The following is a 26,326-nucleotide window of genomic DNA, read 5'->3' as shown; positions in this document are numbered from 1 at the left end:
GACACACATGCCCCCAGCATTGCCAATCAGATAGCCATATGCAGTAACCGCAAATTAATAAAAAAAACATTACCTGTTGTGTTAGACCTTCTCTGCTCTCTGTGGAACTCAGAAGAATTCTACGGTGTGCCAAAGCTTCAACGTAAGGCACAGATTCTGGCTGTGGCTAAAGTAAAAACCAAAAAAAAAAAAAAGGGATGAACGCCATTAAAGATTATGCTTCACATAATCAAGGAACCCTTTCTATAGTCTTAGGTTCATAGGATTACAACTCGGAGGATCGCACTGTCAGAAGATGGGTATGAGCCCTGCCACTGTGCAAGGCCCTCTACAATGACAGCCTACCCCCCCAGCTTTTAAAACAGGGAAGAAGCAGGACTCTTAACAATACGATGTTGCATCTTGAAAACTTTCTTTCCCACATATAGCTTTAGACTAAACGGGATGAAGTGGCTACAAGATTACAATAAACAAACCCTCATTTATCATGACTGTGTAACCTTCATCCTACCACTGCACTGTAAGCTTGCTTAACATTGCACATTGTTGCGGTGAGACAGAGAGAGGGAAGCAATCAATTCCACAAACCTTCTTCAGGGCTTGGATATAGCCAGCTGCTCTCTTCTTGCACTGTAACATTGACTCTGCATGAAGGGGGTTCATTGTCCCAGCCCCTGCTCTTGGACCATAGCCTGTCGGGGCAGTGAAGAAATCCAGGTTGTTGCTGAAATATGTAGCAATCTAAAAAGGAAAGAAATAAAACACGGTTACAAATAAAATAAAGCTCTGATTTGTGGATCACATGCCATTAGAAAATGAGACAGTAACATTGCTACAATTGTATGTAAAAATAATGAGATATCTTGTAGCAATTGTAAGTCGACTTGGATAAGGGCGTCTGCTAAGAAATAATAATAATAACAATACAAATCAACTTTATAAACTACATCTAACAGAGTGCATTTCAGTTTGTAAAAACATGTGGCAGAGATGGGTCCTAGTTGGTGATCTAGCAGTATTTAAGTTTACCATTACATGATGCATTTAATCGTATTCCATGAGACAAACTTAAGAAAACAACCCGCATAGTTCTGAAGTTTATTACAGGTAATTATCTTTGATTCTATGAATCCATTCTTTTGATTGAGATTGAGATCTATGGTAGCCGCAGATCACTACAGACACGAACTCTTGTTGCACTTTACTCTTAAAGTTCATTGTAGTTGAAAAGCATGACACAGGCCTGTAATACATTATGAAACATATCTTTGTACTTTATTTACACATTTCAGCTTGTTCTGCTTGTAACAGGAGGGGCCAACATAGGCTAGAACAAATCTGTAAAATAAAGCTATTATTCTGCAGTCAAAGTGCTTTCTATAATAATCTCTGCCAGTGTAAACATCCAGTTCATCAACTCCCAGGCAACAAGCACATAAAACACCACAGCAGGGCTCCCATCATTTATATTAACAGGTCCTCCTGCAAGTGGAAAGGAGCAGCAGTAGATATAACACCCCAAAACAAAGTCTATGTATCAGCTTCACTTTATGACCCTACACTTACATAACACAATGCAATCTACTCTTGTTATTTTGTGAACTGGGATGATCACTCACAGGGACCATTTTCAGCAAGGCCCTGGTGCAAGCAGCAGCAAGTTAAGAAAGTAGCAGCAAGTTAAGAAAGTAGCAGCAAGTTAAGAAAGTAGCATACAGCATTTAAGCTTCATGGATCCACTATATTATTGCCATATGTTGCTAGTTCAACAGAAGGCATTTGCTTTTAACTAGTATGCTCTAAAGAACACAATTTTAAGACATCATTTTTAAACAGGAGAGACAGAGAGAGAGAGTTATTTAGTTGAAGTTGTTTAGATGATAGATGCATAGCCCCTTCTCAGCCTGCATGGTTCTGCATGCATAGTGTCTCAGTTACCTTTCCAGTAACGTTGCTCAGAGACACAAGGGACGTCAGAATACACTCGTTTGTAGTTTGAAGTTTCTGTGTGACCGTCGGGAGTTCTTGTTCAAGTATAGCTTTCTGGCTGTAGTGCTTTGAAACATCTGGAAGGGAAAAGAAATGCTCATTCATAAACTACAAAATGCTTAATCAGAAAAAATTATAACAGAGACAAGGGATTGGTCAGTAATGGAAGACTGAAAACACGAGAAGGGGCAGTTTCTTATGTGAGCAGTAACAGCAAGCGAGATGTCATCACCAGAGATCACACCCCTGTCATGGTATCACCTGAAGGTGAGAGGGTGTTCAGCCTCCTAAAGGACTGCAGTGTGGCCTGGAGGGAGCCATGCCTGGGACTGGAGTGAAACCGGCACTGATCATCACCCTGGTGTTCAGCCTGCTGATTTGGAAGAGGTATAGAAGAAAGGGGTGGAGACCTCGCGATTGGGAGTGGGGCGAGTGAAGCTTTACAGGTTCCTTCAGCTACACTAGATGACATAAAGCAGCAAGGAGTGAACTTGAAGGTGTTCCAGACAGAGAAGGCGTTGATAGAGTACAAAATGCTCTGGCTAGAGGGGTCTGCCACTCGACTTGCTGAGGCATCTGGATGCATATGTCAATCAAATTCTTGCAGAGATGAAAGTAAAAACTGCCTCAAAAGCAATTACTGACAAATTACAATACTCAAATTTGAGAGATACAACAAGCACGAATGTTTCAGAAGGTCAAGTGGAGCTAGAATCTGTTATCATAATCAATAAACACCTTGTTCTACCCTTAAAAAAAAAAAAAAAAAAAACAACAACAACATGACTGCTGTATGCTTACTTCAGAATTGCACAATCAGCATCCATTTAAATGTGTGTACACACGGACATGGTGAAATTAGCTAAAATGAACAGCATGCACATTTTTGCAGTGTAAGGCCTGTTCATATCTCAACACGCACACGTATAGGCTGTTCATATAACAACACACACATGTATATCCTGTTCATATCTCAACACGCACACCACCACCTTGTGTTCCAGATCAGTTTGCTTTTTTTCTGCATGTAATTTATTTATTTATTTTATTTGGCATGCATGTATTTTGAAGTCCATTAAATATCTGCACTGCTTATAGTACCTGAGTTCAACCCTCCCTCCCTGATCAATGTGTTCCTCCAGTCAGAATACCAGTGGAAATGATTCACAAGGAGGGAACATTTATGGAATAAAATGTATACGCTTTCATGCATTACCTAAGTTTAGCAACACCGGCACATAAATAAAAAAATACTTTGAAAACCGAGCACAAAGCAAGACTCCCAGAGCTCTCGATATGCCTTGCCAGAGCTCTCGATATGCCTTGCCAGAGCTCTCGATATGCCTTGCCAGAGCTCTCGATATGCCTTGCCAGAGCTCTCGATATGCCTTGCCAGAGCTCTCGATATGCCTTGCCAGAGCTCTCGATATGCCTTGCCAGAGCTCTCGCTATGCCTTGCCAGAGCTCTCGATATGCCTTGCCAGAGCTCTCGATATGCCTTGCCAGAGCTCTCGATATGCCTTGCCAGAGCTCTCGATATGCCTTGCCAGAGCCCCGGCTGGTTAGATCTTTCTGAATTGCAATACAAAGCCTGACGCTTCTGTTTCCAATCAGCAGCCCACAGGGGGTTGTGGCACCTGGCGGCTGTCAATTACAGAGCTGGGCTTCATCATGCTGCTCTGTTACAAAGCTGTCTCTGAAGAGAATGCTACCAATACTGTACCTTGGCAACTTGCTGCCCAGAAGTGCTTTCATTTGAACACACTGCTAACAATAGCCAGCTCCCGGGTGCAGTGTTAGGCTTAAGATAGCGCCGATTTTCTTTTCCACACAGATTAGATTTGAATTTAAAGCAGTTTGAATCGTATTGTCAGCCCTGCCTGTGCCAGCTTTTTATCTGTGTGCTTTTAATCCAAACCAGTTACTGTAAACAAACCGTTTTTTGTTTTTTCACAAAACCACAAAAATATTTCATCAGCTAAGCTGAAATATGAAGTGAAGGGGTAGGCTTTTCTAAGCCTCCCATTGTCACACAGCATTTGGACCAACCCAGTTCCTCAAATGCAGCCACCAGAGTGATTCTGTGCAGCCACACACAGACGACTGTTGTCATGATCTGGTGTTGCATTCAGATTCGTCCTACTGCTTTATGATTCCTCAGACTCGCTTACTTTTACTTCAATTGGCCAACTGCTGTTATGTACACAATGTGACCACTAGTTAAGTGTTCCTGTGGCTTGAGAACCACTGTACTACACACACCATTTATCGTTTGCAGGAATATACAGTAGAGTGTGGGTGACTATAAAGTCAGTTGGACATCAAACCTTGGATAACCACATTCAAGGACTACTGTACTTCCATAGGTCATGAAATGTTACCTTTCATGACATCCTGGAGCCCGTGGAGACAAGCTGCCAGCTGTGTGAACACAGCACTAGAGTTGGCCTGAAGGATTGCCTCAGGTTTGGTACCTAAAACACAATGACAGAAAAAAAGGCACATGACGTTTGTGTTCACGGTCAGGGGAACAAGCTGGACATAAGAAACAGTCAATATTATGGGCTATAGAGGAGCCAGATACATGGACATACGTCACACTTTAGGACTGTACACATATCTAGAGAACCACTTATCCTGTTGTGATGAAACTCACAAAGGGCATTATTTAGCACAAAGTAGTGACAGGATCAGAATCTGGGGGTAGACAGAAATCCAAAAGCTCTATGTGTGTATTTTCAGATATGGCAGGAGTTGTACGTCACTGTACTTGTTTTGTTAATTTAGGCGGTTGATTTTCAACAGTTAACAAAAAACGTTCTCTTGCAAAGAAAACAGAAGTGTAACCCAGCCCCCGAAACAGTGCAGTCTACTCACTTGGTAAAGCAAGAAGGCCGATATAATTCTGCAGTTTTTCAAACACAGAAGTCATCTTTTTCACGTCACTGTGCAGTTCCGAGTTTTTTGTTTTTAAAGAGGACGTGCAAAGAGAGGACTCGCACTCCTCCTCCAGACTGCACAGGAGGCAACAAAAAAAATAGATCAATGCTGAGAGGGACTCGGGGACTATACATACAGAGAACTGGACATCTCCTCGCTGAAATCTTATGCTTAATATTCCAGTAAAACAATGCTTCTGAAAAAATCTCCAGAGCATATCTGTGTTGCACAGGCTTCAGCGCACAATGCTTCACCCATGGGTTTCAGTGCGCAGCACATTGCTAATATACAAAATCTGTCTTGAAGAGCCTTGTTGAAGCATTTTCTGTTGGAATAATTGGTAAGAATGACAAATGATCTAAGCAGAAACAGCAACAGACTGGTTTAAATGCAGTAGTTTTTTTGTTTTTTTTCTTAACATGTATTTGACATCCAGGACTACAATGCAAATGTAGTAGTAGTTAACCATATATATACTGCTTGCATGCTATTGAGTCATTTCACATGTTGCTGGAAGTGTGTGTGGGAGAAGCATAAACAGAAACACCTTTTCAACTGGTATGGAAGAATCTTCTGTAGGAAGCAGGTGTACGACGTGAAATGGTCTGAAAATTGTTTTAGTTTCACAGTTGTTTCCTTGAAATAATTGAGAGAAAACACAATCAGTTATTCGGCTAGTGAAAAAACAGGACAGTCTAATGTAGTGCATCGGTGCAACGAATGGCAGCTTACCAATGTAGTAACAGTGTCCTCTGTAACACTGTCAAACAACTGCAGCATGCCTTCCTCCAGAGGGCGCACATAGGCTGCGTTTTCATGAAGATACTGAGAAAACTAGGGAAGAAAGGAGAAATGTTTCTGGAGCTATGAGATGTTATCTGTCTACACCAGCACATGTAAGGGTTGACTTACCACACGTAGAATTAATAATTTATATAAATACATTAACAAAATGAACACTTTAATAAGGTAGCTCTCTTACCAGGTAAACTCAATTTTCATCACGGTCCGGTGTTGAATAAGGAAGGAGCATTCTGTTTTTGGGTGCGTAAACAATTTTTTTTAACCCTTTCATGCATGGGGACTGATTTAAAAAAAAAAAAAAAACTCTTCTTGTCTTTATACGGGAAAGACGCAAATGCATATATAAAAACATTATATAAAAACAATGGTAAAAAACAGAAAAAAGACAACTGTTTTTCAACATTTCATGCATTAAAAGGGTTAAGGCAATATCACGGAGTCTGTTGTCCTACCTTTTGGTTTAAAGGTGATATTGTATCAGTGGCCGAGTCAATGGGGTAGATCTGGACCCTCTGCTCTGTGTAGGTGTGAAAGTTCAGCAATGCAGCCACGAGGTCCTGAACGAATGTGAATGCCTGTCCAACAATATCCCTTGCTTTCAGCTAGGGGTTCATAAAATAACAAAACACTCCTGTGAAACTGACACCTTTTACAATTCATTTCACCATCTGGGACACTTTAAAGTTATATTCATCTACAGCATTGGTTCAATGGTATCTTCAATAGTATTTCCCCTTTGAAAGGCACTCTGATTGTGAAGTTATGCTTCTAACTTCAATCCCCTTTATTTTTCCGGACTAAATAATGCCACCTTGTGGTTGAATTTAGTTTCTCTTAAAAAGCTACAAGTAATGTCTAACCTTGTACATTAAAATACAATACAAACACAGTGCCTTTAGTGTATGGAGGACTCCATTATGATCCAGTACAATGACAAGCCACCTTACCAGTAAATACCCATTAACTAACCTGATGTCTTCTGTTGTGAGGCGGGACATTCAGTGTGTTATACTGCCAGTGTTCTTTAAAAAAAAAAAAAAAAACAACACACTATTACAGTCTGAAAACCCAGCTCAATCACGTTACTACAGTCTGAAAACCCAGCTCGATCACACGTTACTACAGTCTGAACCCAGCTCAATCACACGTTACTACAGTCTGAAAACCCAGCTCAATCACACTTTACTACAGTCTGAAAACCCAGCTCAATCACACTTTACTAGTCTGAAAACCCAGCTCAATCACACGTTACTACAGTCTGAAAACCCAGCTCAATCACACTTTACTACAGTCTGAAAACCCAGCTCAATCACACTTTACTAGTCTGAAAACCCAGCTCAATCACACGTTACTACAGTCTGAAAACCCAGCTCAATCACACTTTACTACAGTCTGAAAACCCAGCTCAATCACACTTTACTAGTCTGAAAACCCAGCTCGATCACACGTTACTACAGTCTGAAAACCCAGCTCAATCACACTTTACTACAGTCTGAAAACCCAGCTCAATCACACTTTACTAGTCTGAAAACCCAGCTCAATCACACTTTACTAGTCTGAAAACCCAGCTCAATCACACTTTACTAGTCTGAAAACCCAGCTCAATCACACGTTACTACAGTCTGAAAACCCAGCTCAATCACACTTTACTAGTCTGAAAACCCAGCTCGATCACACGTTACTACAGTCTGAAAACCCAGCTCAATCACACTTTACTAGTCTGAAAACCCAGCTCAATCACACGTTACTACAGTCTGAAAACCCAGCTCAATCACACTTTACTAGTCTGAAAACCCAGCTCAATCACACGTTACTACAGTCTGAAAACCCAGCTCGATCACACGTTACTACAGTCTGAAAACCCAGCTCAATCACACGTTACTACAGTCTGAAAACCCAGCTCAATCACACTTTACTAGTCTGAAAACCCAGCTCAATCACACTTTACTAGTCTGAAAACCCAGCTCAATCACACGTTACTACAGTCTGAAAACCCAGCTCAATCACACTTTACTAGTCTGAAAACCCAGCTCAATCACACGTTACTACAGTCTGAAAACCCAGCTCAATCACACGTTACTACAGTCTGAAAACCCAGCTCAATCACACTTTACTAGTCTGAAAACCCAGCTCAATCACACGTTACTACAGTCTGAAAACCCAGCTCAATCACACTTTACTAGTCTGAAAACCCAGCTCAATCACACTTTACTAGTCTGAAAACCCAGCTCAATCACACGTTACTACAGTCTGAAAACCCAGCTCAATCACACTTTACTAGTCTGAAAACCCAGCTCAATCACACTTTACTAGTCTGAAAACCCAGCTCAATCACACGTTACTACAGTCTGAAAACCCAGCTCAATCACACTTTACTACAGTCTGAAAACCCAGCTCAATCACACTTTACTAGTCTGAAAACCCAGCTCGATCACACGTTACTACAGTCTGAAAACCCAGCTCAATCACACTTTACTAGTCTGAAAACCCAGCTCAATCACACGTTACTACAGTCTGAAAACCCAGCTCAATCACACTTTACTAGTCTGAAAACCCAGCTCGATCACACGTTACTACAGTCTGAAAACCCAGCTCAATCACACTTTACTAGTCTGAAAACCCAGCTCAATCACACGTTACTACAGTCTGAAAACCCAGCTCAATCACACTTTACTAGTCTGAAAACCCAGCTCAATCACACGTTACTACAGTCTGAAAACCCAGCTCAATCACACTTTACTACAGTCTGAAAACCCAGCTCAATCACACTTTACTAGTCTGAAAACCCAGCTCAATCACACGTTACTACAGTCTGAAAACCCAGCTCAATCACACTTTACTACAGTCTGAAAACCCAGCTCAATCACACGTTACTACAGTCTGAAAACCCAGCTCAATCACACGTTACTACAGTCTGAAAACCCAGCTCGATCACACGTTACTACAGTCTGAAAACCCAGCTCAATCACACTTTACTACAGTCTGAAAACCCAGCTCAATCACACGTTACTACAGTCTGAAAACCCAGCTCAATCACACTTTACTACAGTCTGAAAACCCAGCTCAATCACACGTTACTACAGTCTGAAAACCCAGCTCAATCACACGTTACTACAGTCTGAAAACCCAGCTCAATCACACGTTACTACAGTCTGAAAACCCAGCTCAATCACACTTTACTAGTCTGAAAACCCAGCTCAATCACACGTTACTACAGTCTGAAAACCCAGCTCAATCACACTTTACTAGTCTGAAAACCCAGCTCAATCACACGTTACTACAGTCTGAAAACCCAGCTCAATCACACGTTACTACAGTCTGAAAACCCAGCTCAATCACACTTTACTAGTCTGAAAACCCAGCTCAATCACACTTTACTAGTCTGAAAACCCAGCTCAATCACACTTTACTAGTCTGAAAACCCAGCTCAATCACACGTTACTACAGTCTGAAAACCCAGCTCAATCACACTTTACTAGTCTGAAAACCCAGCTCAATCACACTTTACTAGTCAGAAAACCCAGCTCAATCACACTTTACTAGTCTGAAAACCCAGCTCAATCACACGTTACTACAGTCTGAAAACCCAGCTCAATCACACTTTACTAGTCTGAAAACCCAGCTCAATCACACTTTACTAGTCTGAAAACCCAGCTCAATCACACGTTACTACAGTCTGAAAACCCAGCTCAATCACACTTTACTAGTCTGAAAACCCAGCTCAATCACACTTTACTAGTCAGAAAACCCAGCTCAATCACACTTTACTAGTCAGAAAACCCAGCTCAATCACACTTTACTATAAACCAAGGTGTGGAGTGGTGGTAGTGTTTTTGTAGGAAACTACAGTATGTTTTTTTTTTCTCTTCCATTTATTTTATGCTGTCATTTACATTTAGCCTATGTATCCACATTAAGGCTATAAATATATATTAATATACGTGTAAAGTGTTTAAATATCCGGTCATTCATAACATCCATATTTAATAAAAGTACTCTTGTGAATCAAATATTACTAACTTTATTTTAACTCTATTAATTTTAAAGTTTGATAATGACATATATATGGTCAGTACAGATGTGCACAATGTATACTCCAGCAATCTGTTGTTAAGCTTACATGCAGGGCTTTATTCAGTCCATCTTGCAAGTTAGCCATCACAGTATCATGTAGTCAGGCTCAATAAAAGACACAAGGTGACTAAATCCTTGTCCTCCCACAACTCAAACCGGTAAAACAGTAAGGGTTGGAATGTCAAATAATAAGATATTCGAGTATACCAAGAATAACAATGTTGAATACCCGAATACTCGACTTTTAATTACTCGAACAGTGACAGGTCCTTAGAACGTATTAGCAACAACCATACATAGGGACGTATTAAGCTCCTTTCACACTAGCACTTCTACCCAGACCGGGACCCGGGTTCTGGCTACCCAGGTCACAATCCTGCGTAGTGTGAAACCACATTCCTGGGTCTTACCTGGGTTGACCCGGTTCCCAGCAATGCACATCAAATTTGACCAAAGTATTCGAGTAGTTATTTTATTTAGAATACTTGATTCCTCGAATATCCGGACTCACCCCTAGTAAACAGTTTATCGCAATAACCTCTCCTACTAGATCAGATATTTGATCTTCCCTTACCGGATCACAAAAGCGATGGTGTGCAAATTCTGTTATCCTGGGTGCAGAATTATGCCTGCACGTCAATCGTGATATAAAGCAGGTTCATCTGTATTTGTATAATTAGATATTCAATGTCTTATTAATGCTCTGTCTGCTCTCTCTCCCCCAAGCTCTCCCTGATTCAAAACTCTGCACACAATAACAGCAGCTGCAGCCCCTCAGTTTGTATCCAATCACAGCAGTCTCTCAGTTGAAACCACACCCTTGTCACTCCCCCAGCTTCTCGGGGCGTGTCTTCAGGAATACAGGTAGGAAGGAAAAATGACACATCCTGCACTGACGCACTTGGGCAGTCTTCATCTAGCTGGTAGTGAGCATTACATCTGTGGAACCTCTGCGATAACTTAGCAAGTTTGAACAAACTGCATTTTACTGTATTGTCCTCACCTTTTTCAAAACAGGTCCAAACAGGACTTCTCTTTTTGATTTTTGAATGAGATATTTTATACTTAAGATCCCTCCACTGGCTCCCTATCGCCACTCGCAAACAACTGAAAACTCTCGACTATACTGGATTATTTTTGGCACCTAATTGTATCAGAACTTGCATCATCTTGTACTTGCACTTAACTGCTCCACACGTTGCTGTATTCTACCACTGCTCTCAATCATAATTATACTTCTATATCTTGTGCTTGATTTTACTCTTAAAGGTAACCGCATTCACGTTTTTTGTAATTGCGTTTAACTGCTCTTTGTCAAAATCGCTCTCAACCGTAATTATTTACTGTATTTTTTATTTTCTCTCTTTGAATTCTCTTATTTACTGCTGATTTGATTGCATTTTATCTCTTATCTGTAATGTGATACTTTGTAACAACTGTAAGTTGCCCTGGATAAGTAATAAATAAATAATAATACTTGCTTCTAATTCTATCTCTACCGACTCGAATGCCATTTACATGTATTAGGCTTACACGCTGCGTTCTACCAGTCTTCTCTGACTTGCTAAAGACTAATCCCGCAGTAGACAGGAGGAGGGGTGGGGAAAGCCTGAGGCACAGAGGAAGTCAAAATAACAATGGAGATGTTTTGATTTATTTATTGAGGAGGGGAAAGAGGGGGTAAACATAATATAAAACAAAAATATTTTTAAATTTTGTTTATCGTTTAAACTCTTCCAGCCTTAATCCACATCTTGGTTCATATCATGGAAATCACCTGATAAAATTATGGTAGCCTCGTATACAACTTGAACAAGTAATAAATGAAGCCATCATGCAAGTGCAGAACATGTCGTCTCCAGTTACAAAGTCTTGCAAAAAAGAAGTTTAGCTGTAAATCATCCAGATCTTCAAAACACTTCCAAGTTAAGAAACTACAGTAAGTCCAGTAAACAAATGTTTCGGCTAGTACCTCTTTCAGCGCATCCTTTCCACCTCTAACCCACAGGCTGAAACATAGGTTTACTTTAATTAGTTTTACCTAAGTCAAGGTATAAAAAACCCCTGAGCAGTACCAATGATATGAACCTGCAAACTTAAATTAAAAGTAAGGCATAATAATTTCCACCTCAGACCTACAGCAAGGCCTGGTCCACCTTTAAAGCTTGAGAGCAGAACTGCAATCCTCAGACCCCATGACGTCTATGCTAGTCAGAGCTAGAAAACAGAGAACTGTACTGGAGTGGAACGCAATCTTAATACCAGTGTGTATTTTAAAGCAGCACTCCTCAAACAGCTCTGTGTTTAACTTTAGGAATACGACTAATTATGTATATGAATAACTGCAACAACCCGGCAACAGCACGTTGATAGGCCTGTATATTTTCATTATATTAAGAGCCAGATGGTGTTTTACACAACCGAAAATGGAAGACACCGAAAAACATGTTCCTGCATTAAATCTGGGTCAGCTTTCACTGGGGAGTAAAACAAACAAAGGATAAAGTTACATACAGTCTAACTTCATTATAACAAACCCACTTTAACGATCCAAGCAAGAACCATTTTTTTCAATGCAAATTAACCCTATTAGAATGATCACTTTTACAAAATCTACCCGGATAAAATGATCTCGGTAGTGATTGACACTGAACTTTCTCCAGTGTGAATGTGTTATTCTCTCAGTGAAAACAAAGACCTTGGTAGGCTAATTTGAAGATAAGGCTGATTCATAGATAACCTTGTAGTGTGAATCATGTGTGACGTCTGCAACTGTTGCCATCTTCACACAAACTGCAACCATGGCAACAGGCGTGAGGCAGTAACAAGATTGAAACAGCGTGCATTGAGAAAAGCACGAAAAATATGAAGCAATCTACGCTGGATATGTTTTTCAAAAGAAAGGGCACTTAATCACTGTATTCAGCATGTACGTGTACTTTTTTATTTTTTTCATTTCTTTACTGTTTTCTTTTAAATATACAGTTTAAATGTTGATCAATGTGAAGTTGTCTTGAAATAACTACTGTATAAAGATGTTCAATTCAATTTGGGTGTTTCTTCATTATTCTGATAGAGCAAATTGCCAAAACCTATTCTAGTGAACAACCTGATATAACGAACATTTCTCCAGGTCTCAGGGGGGGTTGATATAATGAAGTTGGACTGTATCTTAAAAGGGGAACTACATATGCAGGGGAAACACACCAAATATAACCTGTTGCAGACAGGCCAAGCTGGGATGTGGGCCAAAACAACCCGTTCTTCTAGGAATACAGTATTCTACTTTTATAGGCATCCATGCGTTTAAACATGCCGTGCAAATGCAAAGTTGAAGGTAAATTGAGCGTTGTCCTGAAAAAAACGGATACCCCTCAATTTCAGATTCAAGTAATTTTGCATAATATCACCACCAATGTATTTTGGAAAATGAACGATGTAGTGTATAAACTGGATAACCCACAAACATTTCAGTATTCAAAACACAATTGTTATTTGGTTGTTAAAATGAAGGAAGAATTGATTATCATATATATATAAATGGATTTTTCCAGCTCTCCTGTCAGTTGCCAATGACAAAGAAACCACTTATAACAGTATAAACCTGCCAGAAACTACTCATTATTAATAACAATTTAACAGGTAGCTATAACTTCTTGCCACCAAGTTATTTCTTGCCATTTTGGTACAATTATAATGGTTTTATTTCTCTGGTCTGTGTGCTGGTTTCAAAACAGGACCTGTAGTCACTAAGAGTTTAATCTTTAGAAAACAAAGCAAACCAACCATTTGAAGTCATTAAGAGCCATCTCTGATTTTTACTTTATTTTATGTTCACCTGGTCAATTGTTGCAGCTGAATCTCTCAAAGACTTACTTGTGTCATTAAAGGAAACTTTCTCTTGAATGATGCTGGTAACCTGCTCCAAACGGCTGTTCAGCTCAGCGTGACATTTCTTTAGCTGCTGTTGGCTGTGAAGATAGACAGCAACATGCTTCAGTTTGCAGTGTAGAGAAGGCAGACAAGGCATTGTTGTCATTAGGATCTTTTTGATGGTTGATTGTCAGGGGCAACTGGTATCACAAGTTCATTTTTATGGAGATATCAACACCCTGCGTTTGTGGGGGAAATGCCAGATGTATCATTATCATATTTGTGGTAATTTAGTAATCTGGCCAGTTTGGTTGGTTATACAAGTCAAATGTACCAGAACTGTGAAAAGTGAGGAACAATGACACTACATTAGAGCTTCCCCTCACAGCTCTGCCTGCCTTAGATCACAGTGCTGGGTTAAGATGGAGTAACACAGTTCTCAATTAATTAATGGGATGGCTAACCTCAGAAATGGAAACAAGACTCCCATCCCGTCTTGATTTTACTATTTTACTAATAAGACACACCGGAGTTAAACAAGCACATATTAAAAGCTGGAGTGGGTGAAACTGCTAAGCAGTCGGAGTCTTATTTCCTTCCCTGAGCCTGCATTCATGGAGCCTCTACAAACTAGATGTAACTCCTGCCATTGTTTAGGAAACCCATTTAAAATGTACACAAACAAACATTCAGCATGTTCTGAAAGCAATCCTGTATGGCATGATGCACACACCTTATCTCAAAGAGTAAACATACCCCTAACCCTATCTCAAAGAGTAAACCTAACCTTAACCTTTTCTCGGAAAAGTAAAGCGCCTCCTCTAACAAGTTCCAGAATCCTGGTTTCTTTCAATAATCAAATGCTCTGCTAATCGTAAGTGAAAATACAGAAGCTGTTTTTACCATTCCTCTGTTCGTTGTCTGCATTCCTTGGCTTCTCTTTCCAGGGTCTGGGATTTTACCTGAAAAACACAGAGGAGATTCACTAAACACACTCATTCATATACATAAGGAGGGCTGTTTTTTTGTTTTTTTTGTTAACCACTTGGAGTGATCACGACGCTTCTGTTTAAAATGTACAACCTTGCTTATCTCTCTCCATTTCACAACACAAAACTTGTTTGAGAGGCACGCCTTAAACATTCAAACAATCCTAAATGTTATAAACACATTGTAAACACTCAGACATTCTAAATAGGTAAAACTATAACAGCTATGGCTAAGCAGACAAATGCTCTGATCTGCAGATCCTGATCCAGTGAGTTAAGCATGTTTTTTCTAAACACTAATAAATGGAAAGGTGGTGTCTCGCCTCCAGTCTGGTCTTGTCGTTCTGCAGCTTCTCGATGCTCTCCATGTACTTCTGGGTCAGCCCGTCGACCTCGGCTTGGTGCTGCGCTCCCCCCCTCTCCAGGACCTCCAGCCTCTCTCGGAGAACAGCCTCCGTCTGCCTGTGCTTCTCATCTGCCTCGAAGAACTAGGACACAGAGAGGGGTCAGCTACATATCGCAGGGCTTTGCAGGAAAGTTTAACGCAGGTGTACGCAAAATGAAGGGTTTTTAATACAAATTTAGATATATAATAGAGCTGTGGTTTGAGCAATAGAGAACCTTTAATATGTAATATGTGCTACATCGGATAAGTCATTCATATCAGGCTGCTGCAAGAGATGGAAATAAGACTCCTACTGCATAGCACTTTCACCCATTCCAGGTTTTAATAAGCTTGATGAGCCACAGTGTATAGGTAACACGTCAGGTGTGTCATCTTAAACACATTGTGAAACCAGGAGCGGATCAAACTGCTATGCCACATGAGTCTTATTTCCATCCCTGCTTAAGACTTTTTGATGATCAAAAATGATTTTCCATCTTTAGTCTGATGTAGCCATTAGTCTGATGTAACAAAACATGCCATTTCTATGGAATGGACCATAGGTCCCAATGAGATACCAAGTTTGCTCTTGTTTAAAGGGGTTAAATTGGAGGGCCAGTGCAAGCCTGCATGCACACAGTTACATGAGGTATGGCTTTTCCAGGCGCTGCTGTCAGCTCACCTGCATGTGAAGGCGTTCGTTCTCCTCGATTTTCTTCTGCAGGTCCTCGTCGAAGACGCTCTGGTGCTGATGACTGTGCTGTGACGTGGAGTCGCTGGACTTCTGCTGCAGGAAGGGTGACAGGGAACACCAGCTTTAAACCCTTTACTCTTTGAGGTTTTCACTTAGAGACCTGACTTGATCTGGACAATACACACAAGCTGTCGGAATGTGTTCGCAGGGAGTTGTCATTTTGGTATGTAATGGATTCAGACTATTTTTATTTTTGTTTACTATTACTAACTGTTTACACCAGTGGTTCTCAACCTGTGGTCCGCGGGAAAACAAAATAAAAATTGCCTCCTCGCACCGGCAAGTCCCCAATTTCACAACGCGAATCATCTTCGGCAGAACGTAGAGCCTGCCGCTATATTACTCTTCATAGACATTGCATAAAGTGTGGCTAAATGTGTGGGGAGTTGCAACGTGCAACATGTTTAGCCTGGTGACTAAATCACGTTACAAGCTGCAACTCGCTGCACGTCAGAAGCAACCCCACGTGGTTCATCCCGTTAGTGGGAGTTATCAGCAATGGATAGCTGGATAAAAACAGTGTCTGAACAGGAAAGCGAGTGAAAATGAAATGAGCACAGAGGCAGCTCATCAGCCGAAGCAAGTGAAGCATGGCCTCACCAATAATCCCCAAAGGCTAAAAAAAACATTTTGTATATGGGACGTGCTCCCACAAAATCAGTTACATATGACAAAAAATGATTTATAAAACTCCACAAAATAGTACAGATTCAGCTCTTTCAAATGACACCACATTTATTCAAATATCTTTAAAAATGATAGTTACAATATTTTTAAGTCTCGCATAACAGAAATCCTAATTCTGAGAAACGTATGAATAAAGTAAAGCAACATTTTTCAGCTATATACATTTGCTGTATCCTTAGCAACGCATACTCATGTTTATGCTAGACACTTCAAATTTGGCAGGCTTTAAGAGGATTGGTCTAGTCTAATACTTTAATTTGGAGAGTGAGACACTCGTGTATTTTTATGTTATTACCTTGCAACCTACAGACCCTTTAAAAAAAAAAAAAATTGAGAATAGGATTCTATTGGATTCTATGGGATTTTGTCAGGGCAGCTATTTGGCTGTTGGTGCAAGTGTGATACGGCTTGCTCATTAAGTATCTCACATGAGTGTTATTCACAAAGCAATTGTGTTTCAGAATAGAAGTTACTCAATATTTTAGTGAGCAAGCCATGTCAGGGGGGTAAATAATCAGGCAATAAACATGCAGGGCTAGATTAGATTTTTTTTTGTTTCGCTCCTTGTTAAACAGTTTACTATTTATTTTTTTTAAATAAAACAAGAAGTTACTTAAAAAATAAATAAATAAATAAATAAATAAATAAATAAATAAATAAATAAAAATGAATAAGTCTACGTAATGTATTCTAGAAGCCTACTTTTCTAATATTTTTTTTTCTAAAAAGACTGACAGCAGAGCTTCCCTCACTTCATCTGTGTTAACAACCTCTCCCTCAGTTTCACTCCCTCATTACGTTTTCTTCCTCTGTTGAATCAGACTCGTCTAACCCCAGATGAATCTGTAACTGTGTCCTCCGAATCGCAATTTTGGACACAAAATAATCCTCAAATCAGATTCAGAGAATGCCACTCTCCACTTCCTGCAGCTTCAGATAAATGTAACTTTCCAAGATTTAAGTGCATTGCTAGCAACCTCACTCTCCTGATTTGACATTCTCATTTAATGTGAAGTATTGTGATTATTTTAACTATAAATTAATACTTGACATTAAATAACAACTGTGTAAGTCGCCCTGGGTAAGGGCGTCAGCTAAGAAATAAAAATAATTATCACTACGTAGCTAGCTAATGGTATAATAACAATACATTGAAAGTATAAAAACTAGTGACCGCGATTGCAAGAATATTCTCATTTAACGTAGCCTAATCTCTGTAAATGATTATTAATAATAATACAAAAAAACTATAAGGTATAAAAACTAACGCAAATAGAATTCCTCAATGTTTTTAAACTTCAAGCCTCACTGAGTCTGTCTGAAGGATGAAAGTGCTAACGTCAGAAGAGTGTGCTTAACCAATCAGAGGCCACCATTCTGTCACATGGTAGCAACAAGCTTCAAGTTGCCTTTGCAACAAGCTATTAAAAACGTCACTTGTTCGACCCCTGTAGTGTGGCCGGGCGCCTGCGGGCTTGCCTGTAAGCTGCCCAGAGCTGCGTTGTCCTCCGACGCTGTAGCTCTGAGGCGGCTGCACGGTGAGTTCGCCGTGTGTAAAGAAGCGGGCGGCTGATGGCACACGCTTCAGAGGACAGCATGTGTTCATCTTCGCCCCTCCTGAGTCAGCGCAGGGGTGGCAGCGGTGAGCTGAGCCTAAAAAAAAATAATTAGGCATTTCAAATTGGGGAGAAAATAATAAAAACTAATTGGCAACGACTAAATTTAAAAAAAAAAAAAAATAAAAAAAAAAAAAAAAAAAACCTCATGTGGTCGGCGGGTAATGTGAAATCTGACCTGCAGATGGCATTGTGTTGAAAGAGCAGATTTTCAGCTTTTAGGGGATGTATATTGAGGTGGTACATGGCTTTGAATGAATGCCCGCTTCACTTTAAATTAGGCATAATTAAAAGAGTTCTCACATGAAAAGCACTCGTGTGAAATGTATATCTGTTATAAAAACGCTTAAAATAAAGATTTTAAAGCTGTTTAACATAAATAGTTGTTATCAAGTTACAGTTTAGACTTCAAACTATAAAAATAACACGAAAACCAAAAATTGTTCAGGGACGCCATTTTTTCTAGTTTCGCCTCTGTAGCAAAAGGAATGTTGGCGACATGTGACTAATTTTGAGGGAGCAGGTCGCATATTATTTTTATTTAATTGAGAAATCTAAACACATTTAAGCATATTACATACATTTAAGTCCACAAAAGCACTAGTGACATTATTTAAAAGTCTCAACTCGCTTTCACCAGTAGCGAAAGCACAACGCCAGAAAGCTGAAACAACATAGTGCTGCCGCACTGCTGCGTGAGGAACAAACCTTGAGCGCCTCACAAAGCTGCTTGTTACCATGGCAACTTGCCATGCTGTGGAGTCCCTTTCTGAAGGCGTTGCTGTGGTAACCACAGCTTGGTGAGGCATACTGGATTCAGAGCAGTTCCGAATTGTGCAATTTTAATTTGTGCAATTTTAATTTTTTTCAATAATGGCTTTAGTTGAATCTGATATTATATACGACCTGAGGAAAATAAGTTTTACAGTAAGAAGAGAGATGTTCAGTTGTTAAGGATGGCAGAATAACACTAGCACTGGAGACTTTGAAGAAAGATGGTAAACAAACGAGGCAAGGAGTTGATAAAATGGAAGGCAGCGCTGTGAACAAACTATTGTTGACCATGTTTCCTTCTTTCAACTAAATAAGGCAGTTTCAGATCTTTGAATGGACTAAAACTGTCAATTTCTTGCCACGACATGACAAGCTACCTTGTTCATTTTGAATGAAAGATTTAGTGATATTGTATTTGTGTGTTTATAGTGAATCTTCCACCCTGGTGTCACGTAATGACTTGTAGAACTAAATAATACGTGGTTTTAAGGTTCCGATTTGTCAATTTATTTTAAAAACTTGTATCCGCAGTTCTGTAAGTTGTGTTGTTTACTGTGCTAATGTAGCTTTTTTTAATTGATGGGGGTATATTTTGCATAGCAGTCTTACTTGAATGCATTAAAATGCTCTCAGCGGAGGCATATGTGAAATCAGCTGAACAAAGTAAATTTACTTTCAGTACGTTGGCCATTGAGTGGGGGTGGTTTTATGATGTGTGTCAAAAAACCACGAGCCGCCACTGGTGGAGTATGAAGTGAAACCCTGCAACATGCAGAAGTACAGTGATTCATACTTGGAAACAGCATTTCTTTGGACCGGTAGCAAAGACGAGCAGGGACTGCTGCATGTTGTATGTTACAAGGTGTCGAACAGAAGCTAGCTAATCTTCGGTGCCACTTACAATCGACTCAAAAAACGAGTGGATTAGAAACCCATTTGTGAAAGTTGACAATGAAATGCACATGAACTTGACATCAAAAGAGTAAGAGACTCATGTGACAGCTCTTTAAAGTTAGTTTTCATGCAACAAATCTGACTGGTATCTGCTTACACGTTCGCCACCACATACTCTTGTGAAAGTGGATTTTCTGTGCTTGTTGCATTGAATTCTAAGTACCGGATTAGGCTGGATGTGGAACCAGATTTAAGGCTAAAACTGTTATCACTCCAACCAGACATTCAGGCTGTAACATCGCTGAAACAGCACCAGCCATCTCACTAGGTAAGTTTAACAATTTCCGTATGGCATCGTTCTCAATTGCCACACTATAGTGGAAACAAAATGAATAGAATTTCCTTGTATAGCGGCTGTGTGTCACTATGATAGTGGTACATGGTGGTGCACACATTCTTTGGAGTTTCAGAAGGGGTCCGCACACCCAGAAAGGTTGGGAACCACTGGTTCACACTAAATTGATTAAGCAAATTATTGTCTTCCTTTGTTCTTACTTGAGCAGGTTATTTATAGGCTTCTTGTTTTAGAAACATAGGGCCCTACTCGAAAAGCCTTTTAATTCAAAATAAAAATAAATAAAAAAACCACAACAGAAGTCAGTGTTACTACTGTACTGGAACAAACCACGTTTCCTGTCTTATCTTGAACCTGTCTTGAAACCTTTTGTTTTTTCTGCAGCTAAATTTCTGCTTTTCCAGATGGCCAGGGACAGTTGAACGTGCACTGCAGTTGCCTAGCAACACACAGGGTCTATTTTGGCTATCGCAGCAGTATTTTGTACCAAACACAAGTTTAAAAGGAGCCAGACATGCGATTTAGATTTGTATCCATCGCTATAGATATAAATTTTAGTGCATTTGACACAAAAGGCCTCAGTTCTCAATTATGACTACAGTCAAATCAAAATGTCTTCAATACCTTAAGCAAAAGTACCTTTAACCTAATGCAATCGAGAAATCTAAAATAATATTAAAAAAGAACCTAGTTACACTCACTTAAACACACACAAAAAGTAACAGCAACATTTGCTTCTTACTGCTATGTTTACTTAAAAAAAGCACGCAGGTAACATTACTGTAGTTTATCTGACAAACAAGCAGCAGGGTTATCTGACAAACAAACAAGCAGCAGGGTTATCTTAAACAACCAATCGGTACAGGAAACCTGCCTCACCCACAGTGCAAATACTACAAAACGGAGCACACAATAGTCTTGTGCTATAGTATTATGTCTGCGAGGTAGCACAGACATAGTTAAGGTTTGAACGAAGGTTCTATGTATATACTTATTGGCACCATGCAGAAACACACCACTGGAAAGCACAACTCCACTGGAAAGCAGGAATATGCAATGTATTGAGACAAGCTACACTGGCCCAAACAATGCTCCAGGAGATACATACCTTGTTCTTCTTCCCTTTGGTTTCGGTGGCAACCAGCTCCTCCTGTAGCAGCTCCACCCTCTTGGCTAGCTGCTGGTTCCTGAAGGTCAGACTGTCCATCTCCTGCTCCACCTTCCTCAGGGACTGGTCCTTCATCTTTATCTGCTCCTGCAGAGGTCACAGTGCATGTTTTTGTACACAGGGTGAAGCAGAGCACACAACCTTCATATTACTTCACTGCAGCAAACGCACACAAACATCTTGAGGGAAAGCGTTCTTCGCAGCAGACCTGGTGTCGATTACAATTGTAATTGTGCAATTCGTAATAATTTGTAGTTACAATGTAATTACACCATAGAATTGATCAATTACAGTTCAATTACGCATTTATTTGTCATCCGATCATTCTTGCATTCGCAACTACTTTTGGAGACCCCATTTGTTTTTGTACCTGTGATTATTCCTTTGTTATTTAGAATAAACATGCTAATGTGTAGTTTTTAGTGTAATTGAAGTTATAATTGTAAATACTGCAGCATAATTGGAATTGAACACACCAGCATTGTAATTATAATTACAACATGCAATTCTGCTGTAATTGTAAATGTAATTGACCCCAGTTCTGCTTTTCAGAAAATAACTGTATCCTGCTTTTCTACAGCTCTTTTCTGTAGCAACCAAATTTGCTTGGCGACCTGGCTTAACATTAGAAATGGAGAAAAATGTAATTAGATTTGAAGATGTTCTCCATGGATAATGCAGATAGTTTCTTGTCAGCTTTACTGTAACTGTACAAACAAGATACTAAAAAGATCACGTGTCATTCATCAAGGACAGATTCAAATCTTTTCATTGTGAAAAAACTAATACACGTCCACCAGGCTTTAAACTTGCACTAGTCCTGCACCCCACCTGGGTTTCAGAACTTACCTTATCTTCACATAGCATAAAACCAAACTTGATCAAAATGTAAAGGGGGGGGTTACTGAATCTAATAATGGAAAGAGGTCCACAGCAAGTTTTGGAGTGGTGTATTAAGACTTGCTTTAGCTTAGATAATTAAAATAGATCCCTGAAAAAGATTAGTGTAATGCTTTTTGCTTACTGCACATTTGGGGTAGTGCTTGTGTGTCATTTTTTGTCACTCTCATCATCAGTTTTTCTTTTCTTCTATGTTCACCACTATTTATGTGCTCCCTCAAAATCTATAAACGATCCTGAAAGCTTTGTACAAGGTCCTCCGGCAAACAGGATGACACTGAGCTGAATCACAGCTCTGCACGGTACACTGACCATCAATGATCAGGAGAGAAGCATCTCAGTCCCATTTCAAACTGCGCTGGGCAGTAGAGGAAATAAAAAGAAGATTGTGTAAGGACATACCTTCAGAACCGTAGTGCTGGCCTGCTCGTCCACGACCGCCTTCTTCAGTACCTGGTTCTGTGCCCGGAGCTGAACCAGCAACAAGAAAATGGATTCAGTTTACACTGGACCCTATTTTTCACTGTGCTGGGATAACTTAAATGAAGGTGTATTTTCAACACATCTTAATAAAAGGGAACTGAAAAATCCAGCCCAGTTACAGTAAACCCCTTTCCATGTACAAGCAATATCCAATACACCACTTATCTAAAACAACTTTGTAAAATATTACATCTCTATAGTCCTATGCTGTTTGACAAAGTCAATTAATATTTAAGTTAATAAAATAACACACACATACCAGGTGTGGGCATTTAATACTAGTAGGGTCTACTTAAACTAGTTGAGACAACGTTATTTAAATGATCACAATCTCATGATTGACAGTGTTGTAGATAAGGCCTGGAGCAGTTAGCTGTTAGTTACTGTAGTGACCATGAAAAGGGTAGAGCAGTACAGATTGATTTCAAAGGGGTATGAATGGATGTGCCTGATAAGTTGTGCTGGCACAGACAGATAAAGCTGACTCCTGCCCGTTTTCACTGCAGATGTAGCACAAGCGAAACAGAACGAATGCAACCACAAGTTCCCTGATTGAGAAACGGAAGTTTGAAGCAGGGCGCATGCAAGTTTCATGGAAAACAGACAAGTGGCAACTGCAAGGAAACTTCAGGATACTTCTGGTGTATTATAGAGAATGAGGCCAGCCACACAAACTACATAAAATATGCACAAACTATTTTTCTGGCAGCATCATTGATACTAACAAATCAATGGATACCAATTCTTTGAGAGCAGCTTCTTGGATTCAGCATGATCTAGATACTGGGTATTACGATCATCTGTGCCAGCACTTTCATCACACAGCATTAGCCTATGTTTAGTATTGGATGAAAGAAGGGCTATGCCTATTGCTGCCAGCATTCTTACCTACCTCTAGCTACTGTGATCTGCAGATTTAATTACATTCAAAACTGAACATGTGATTGCAGAAATCCTGTCAGATAATGTTTTTTTGTGATATATCAAAGTAGATATTAGCAAGCTGTTCAAAGGCCAACTAATTCGTAAAGCCTAGTCATATTTGTAGATGATTAAAGAAAACACACAAGTTAGCATTGTCTGTTCACTGACTAACTTGCAATCATTCAAACACTAACCACAATTAGTCACTCTTTAACATTCTTTACAAGGAGAAAACTAGAAAATTGCAATGCCATCACTGACTCACATGCACCAGAATCCTGAAGTATTTTATGAACTTCAACCCCAGGAACAGAACATGGGGGTTGTACAGGCTCGGTTCATGTTTCAAGCACAAGACAAAAATTCACTGACTGCTTACAATGAACTGCATATCAAAAACACAGAGCTGACAAGCCATCCTGTGAACACTTTCTGTGACCATCACAGCATCTGCCATTTGCAGCCAAGCTCTGGAGCTGCCACATAGGGCAGCAGTGTGGAGTAGTGGTTATGGCTCTGGACCGGAGAGTTGTGGGTTCAATCCCAGGTGGGGGACACTGCTGCTGTACCCTTGAGCAAGGTACTTTACCTCGATTGCTCCAGTAAAAAAAAAAAAAAACTGTATAAATGGGTAATTGTATGTAAAAATAATGTGGTATCTTGTAATAATTGTAAGTCACCCTGGATAAGGGCATCTGCTAAGAAATAAATAATACATATAAAAGAGGGTTGACTGTATCTTTTTACCATTTGAGAAATAGCCAAACTTAGACCAATTATTTCTGTAGCTGATGCAGAGAGACTAATGCATGTCTTTGCTTCATCTAGAATTGATTATTGTAATGCACTTTTTCTGGTGTCCCAAAATGTGTGGTATCCTGCTTGCAGCTTGTTCAGAATATCACTGCTAGAATTCTGACTAAAACCAGGAAAAGTGAACATATTACCCTTGTTTTGGCCTCTTTACACTGGCTCCCTGTGCAGTATAGAATTGATTTTCAAATATTTTTGTTAACTTTCAAGGCCCTGAATGGTTTAGCACCTAGTTATTTGCAGGAGTTCCTAACCCCATATCTTCCAAACCGCACTCTGAGATCACAAGATTCAGGGCTGCTGGTTATTCCTAGGGTCAACAAAAGCAACACGGGAGGCAGGGCTTTTTCTTGTAGAGCTCCTAAATTATGGAATGCTCTGCCTTCATTTGTCAGGGAAGCTGGGACCGTTACAGTTTTCAAGTCAAGACTAAAAACACACTTTATAAAATGGCTTTCTTATCTTAGTGGGTTTTAATGTAACTTTAAAATTGCTGCTTTTGTATTGTGTATACTGTTATTTAAATGTTCTGATTGTGGCAGGTGTATGTGTGACATGCTATACAAATGTATTGTGGTTTGTTCTTTTTTTCTGTTATGCACTGTACAGTGCTTTGCGATACTATTGTATAAAAAGCACTATATAAATGCAATAAATAAATAAATAAATAAATAAAATGACCGTTATTTTGATTTGACTAAGAACCCACTGCCAAGGCTCCAGAGACCATCTCCCTTATCTCGCGAATGCTCCTGGAAATAATGTGTGTGTGTTGTGCGATTATGAAAAGGCGCAAAGCCAGGAATATTTAATATTGTCACATGACAGCGCAGCTAGCCAATGATTAAACACGAAAACCTTCAATTTACCAGCGTTTAGACTTGTTACAACAGGCTGCTCTATCGCCATACTGTTTAGGATAATGGAGTACGTTTGCAACACAATACGTTTACTCAGTATTGTTTAATTGTCTGTATGTTACCGAATTTACTGATCGTGTATTAGCAGGATCAGAATCTTGTGCATATAGAATTTCAATATTTTGATTGTGACAATACTATAGCAACACAACGCCCACAGAAGTGTAGGGGCAAACAAATCTGCATCTTAATGTTTTACACGTAGACATTGCATTGAAGTACGTCCCTTTCATTTGTAGCAAACTACACACAGTGCATGTACACAATTCTGAGCAAAAAACAATAATAAAAAAACACACATTTAATGATTTAAAAAAGGAAAGAGAAACCCACCTTCGAATACTCCTGAGCAAGTTTCTGATACTTCGCTTGTAAATCGGCAGCCATTCCGTGTTTCTTACACAACACCCTATATGATTCACTAAGAAATACAAAACGAGAATAAACAGGACGGGTTTGACATCAACCCTGTCGGTCACTCACAGCTTCGTGCTGACATCATTACGTTGTATCATGAAACAAAGCAAATATTAGCTTAAGAAAGCCATTACGTGCAGGTTTAGAAGGCGATCACTATCACCAACGTTCAACACAGAAAACAGAAAACCGTTTAATGTCACACTAGTTGCAGTGCGGACTTGCGATTTTTTGTTTTGGTCTGCCTCCCTCCGGATAGGAGACTATGTATTCTCTGCACTGCAGTACTGAGCAATGTATCAGTAACTCTTCATTTGTTATTGCAACTCGCTCGTGGGCGGAACCGTAAGACATAAACACAAAAAAAAACTATTTTCCTTTCTAAAATGTAGAGTTTTCCTCCTGGTTGCACAGAAATACTGCACCAACATTCACGGTACGATGCAAATCACCTGACTCTTTTGTGAGAGGGCCGGGTTTCCTGTTATTGGGGTGAAAGTTCAACAAAACACACTAAGGGGAGTCTGGTGGCAACGCGACACACTGGGGTCTCGAGCAAATCAAAAA

The 26,326-nt window shown here is 39.8% G+C and overlaps 1 protein-coding gene across 2 annotated transcripts in view; it reads right to left on the bottom strand.

Annotated features, from left to right (window-relative positions):
* The window catches only part of ppp1r21 (protein phosphatase 1, regulatory subunit 21), a 35,994-nt gene extending 9,736 nt beyond the window's left edge, over positions 1–26,258 (bottom strand). The window contains exons 1-16 of one of the 2 annotated variants that reach the window (XM_034018862.3): positions 25,676–26,258; positions 22,605–22,673; positions 21,243–21,389; positions 15,737–15,838; positions 14,993–15,157; positions 14,584–14,642; positions 13,684–13,778; positions 6,703–6,755; positions 6,186–6,335; positions 5,662–5,763; positions 5,477–5,565; positions 4,867–5,003; positions 4,371–4,463; positions 1,939–2,066; positions 589–741; positions 74–166 (exon numbers count right to left, since the gene is read on the bottom strand). In XM_034018862.3, the coding sequence (XP_033874753.2) occupies positions 74–166; positions 589–741; positions 1,939–2,066; positions 4,371–4,463; positions 4,867–5,003; positions 5,477–5,565; positions 5,662–5,763; positions 6,186–6,335; positions 6,703–6,755; positions 13,684–13,778; positions 14,584–14,642; positions 14,993–15,157; positions 15,737–15,838; positions 21,243–21,389; positions 22,605–22,673; positions 25,676–25,729 (1,689 nt within the window). In that variant the 5' untranslated portion in view covers positions 25,730–26,258. Of the gene's footprint in view, positions 1–73; positions 167–588; positions 742–1,938; positions 2,067–4,370; positions 4,464–4,866; positions 5,004–5,476; positions 5,566–5,661; positions 5,764–6,185; positions 6,336–6,702; positions 6,756–13,683; positions 13,779–14,583; positions 14,643–14,992; positions 15,158–15,736; positions 15,842–21,242; positions 21,390–22,604; positions 22,674–25,675 lie in introns of both variants that reach the window. The other variant, XM_034018861.3, reaches the window with a different exon arrangement.
* Positions 26,259–26,326: the final 68 nt, after the last annotated feature.

Source organism: Acipenser ruthenus, chromosome 6, assembly GCF_902713425.1.
Source record: "Acipenser ruthenus chromosome 6, fAciRut3.2 maternal haplotype, whole genome shotgun sequence".
Taxonomy (NCBI): domain Eukaryota; kingdom Metazoa; phylum Chordata; class Actinopteri; order Acipenseriformes; family Acipenseridae; genus Acipenser; species Acipenser ruthenus.
Note: the sequence above shows the minus strand (reverse complement) of the source record. Positions and strands in the feature narration are given on the sequence as shown.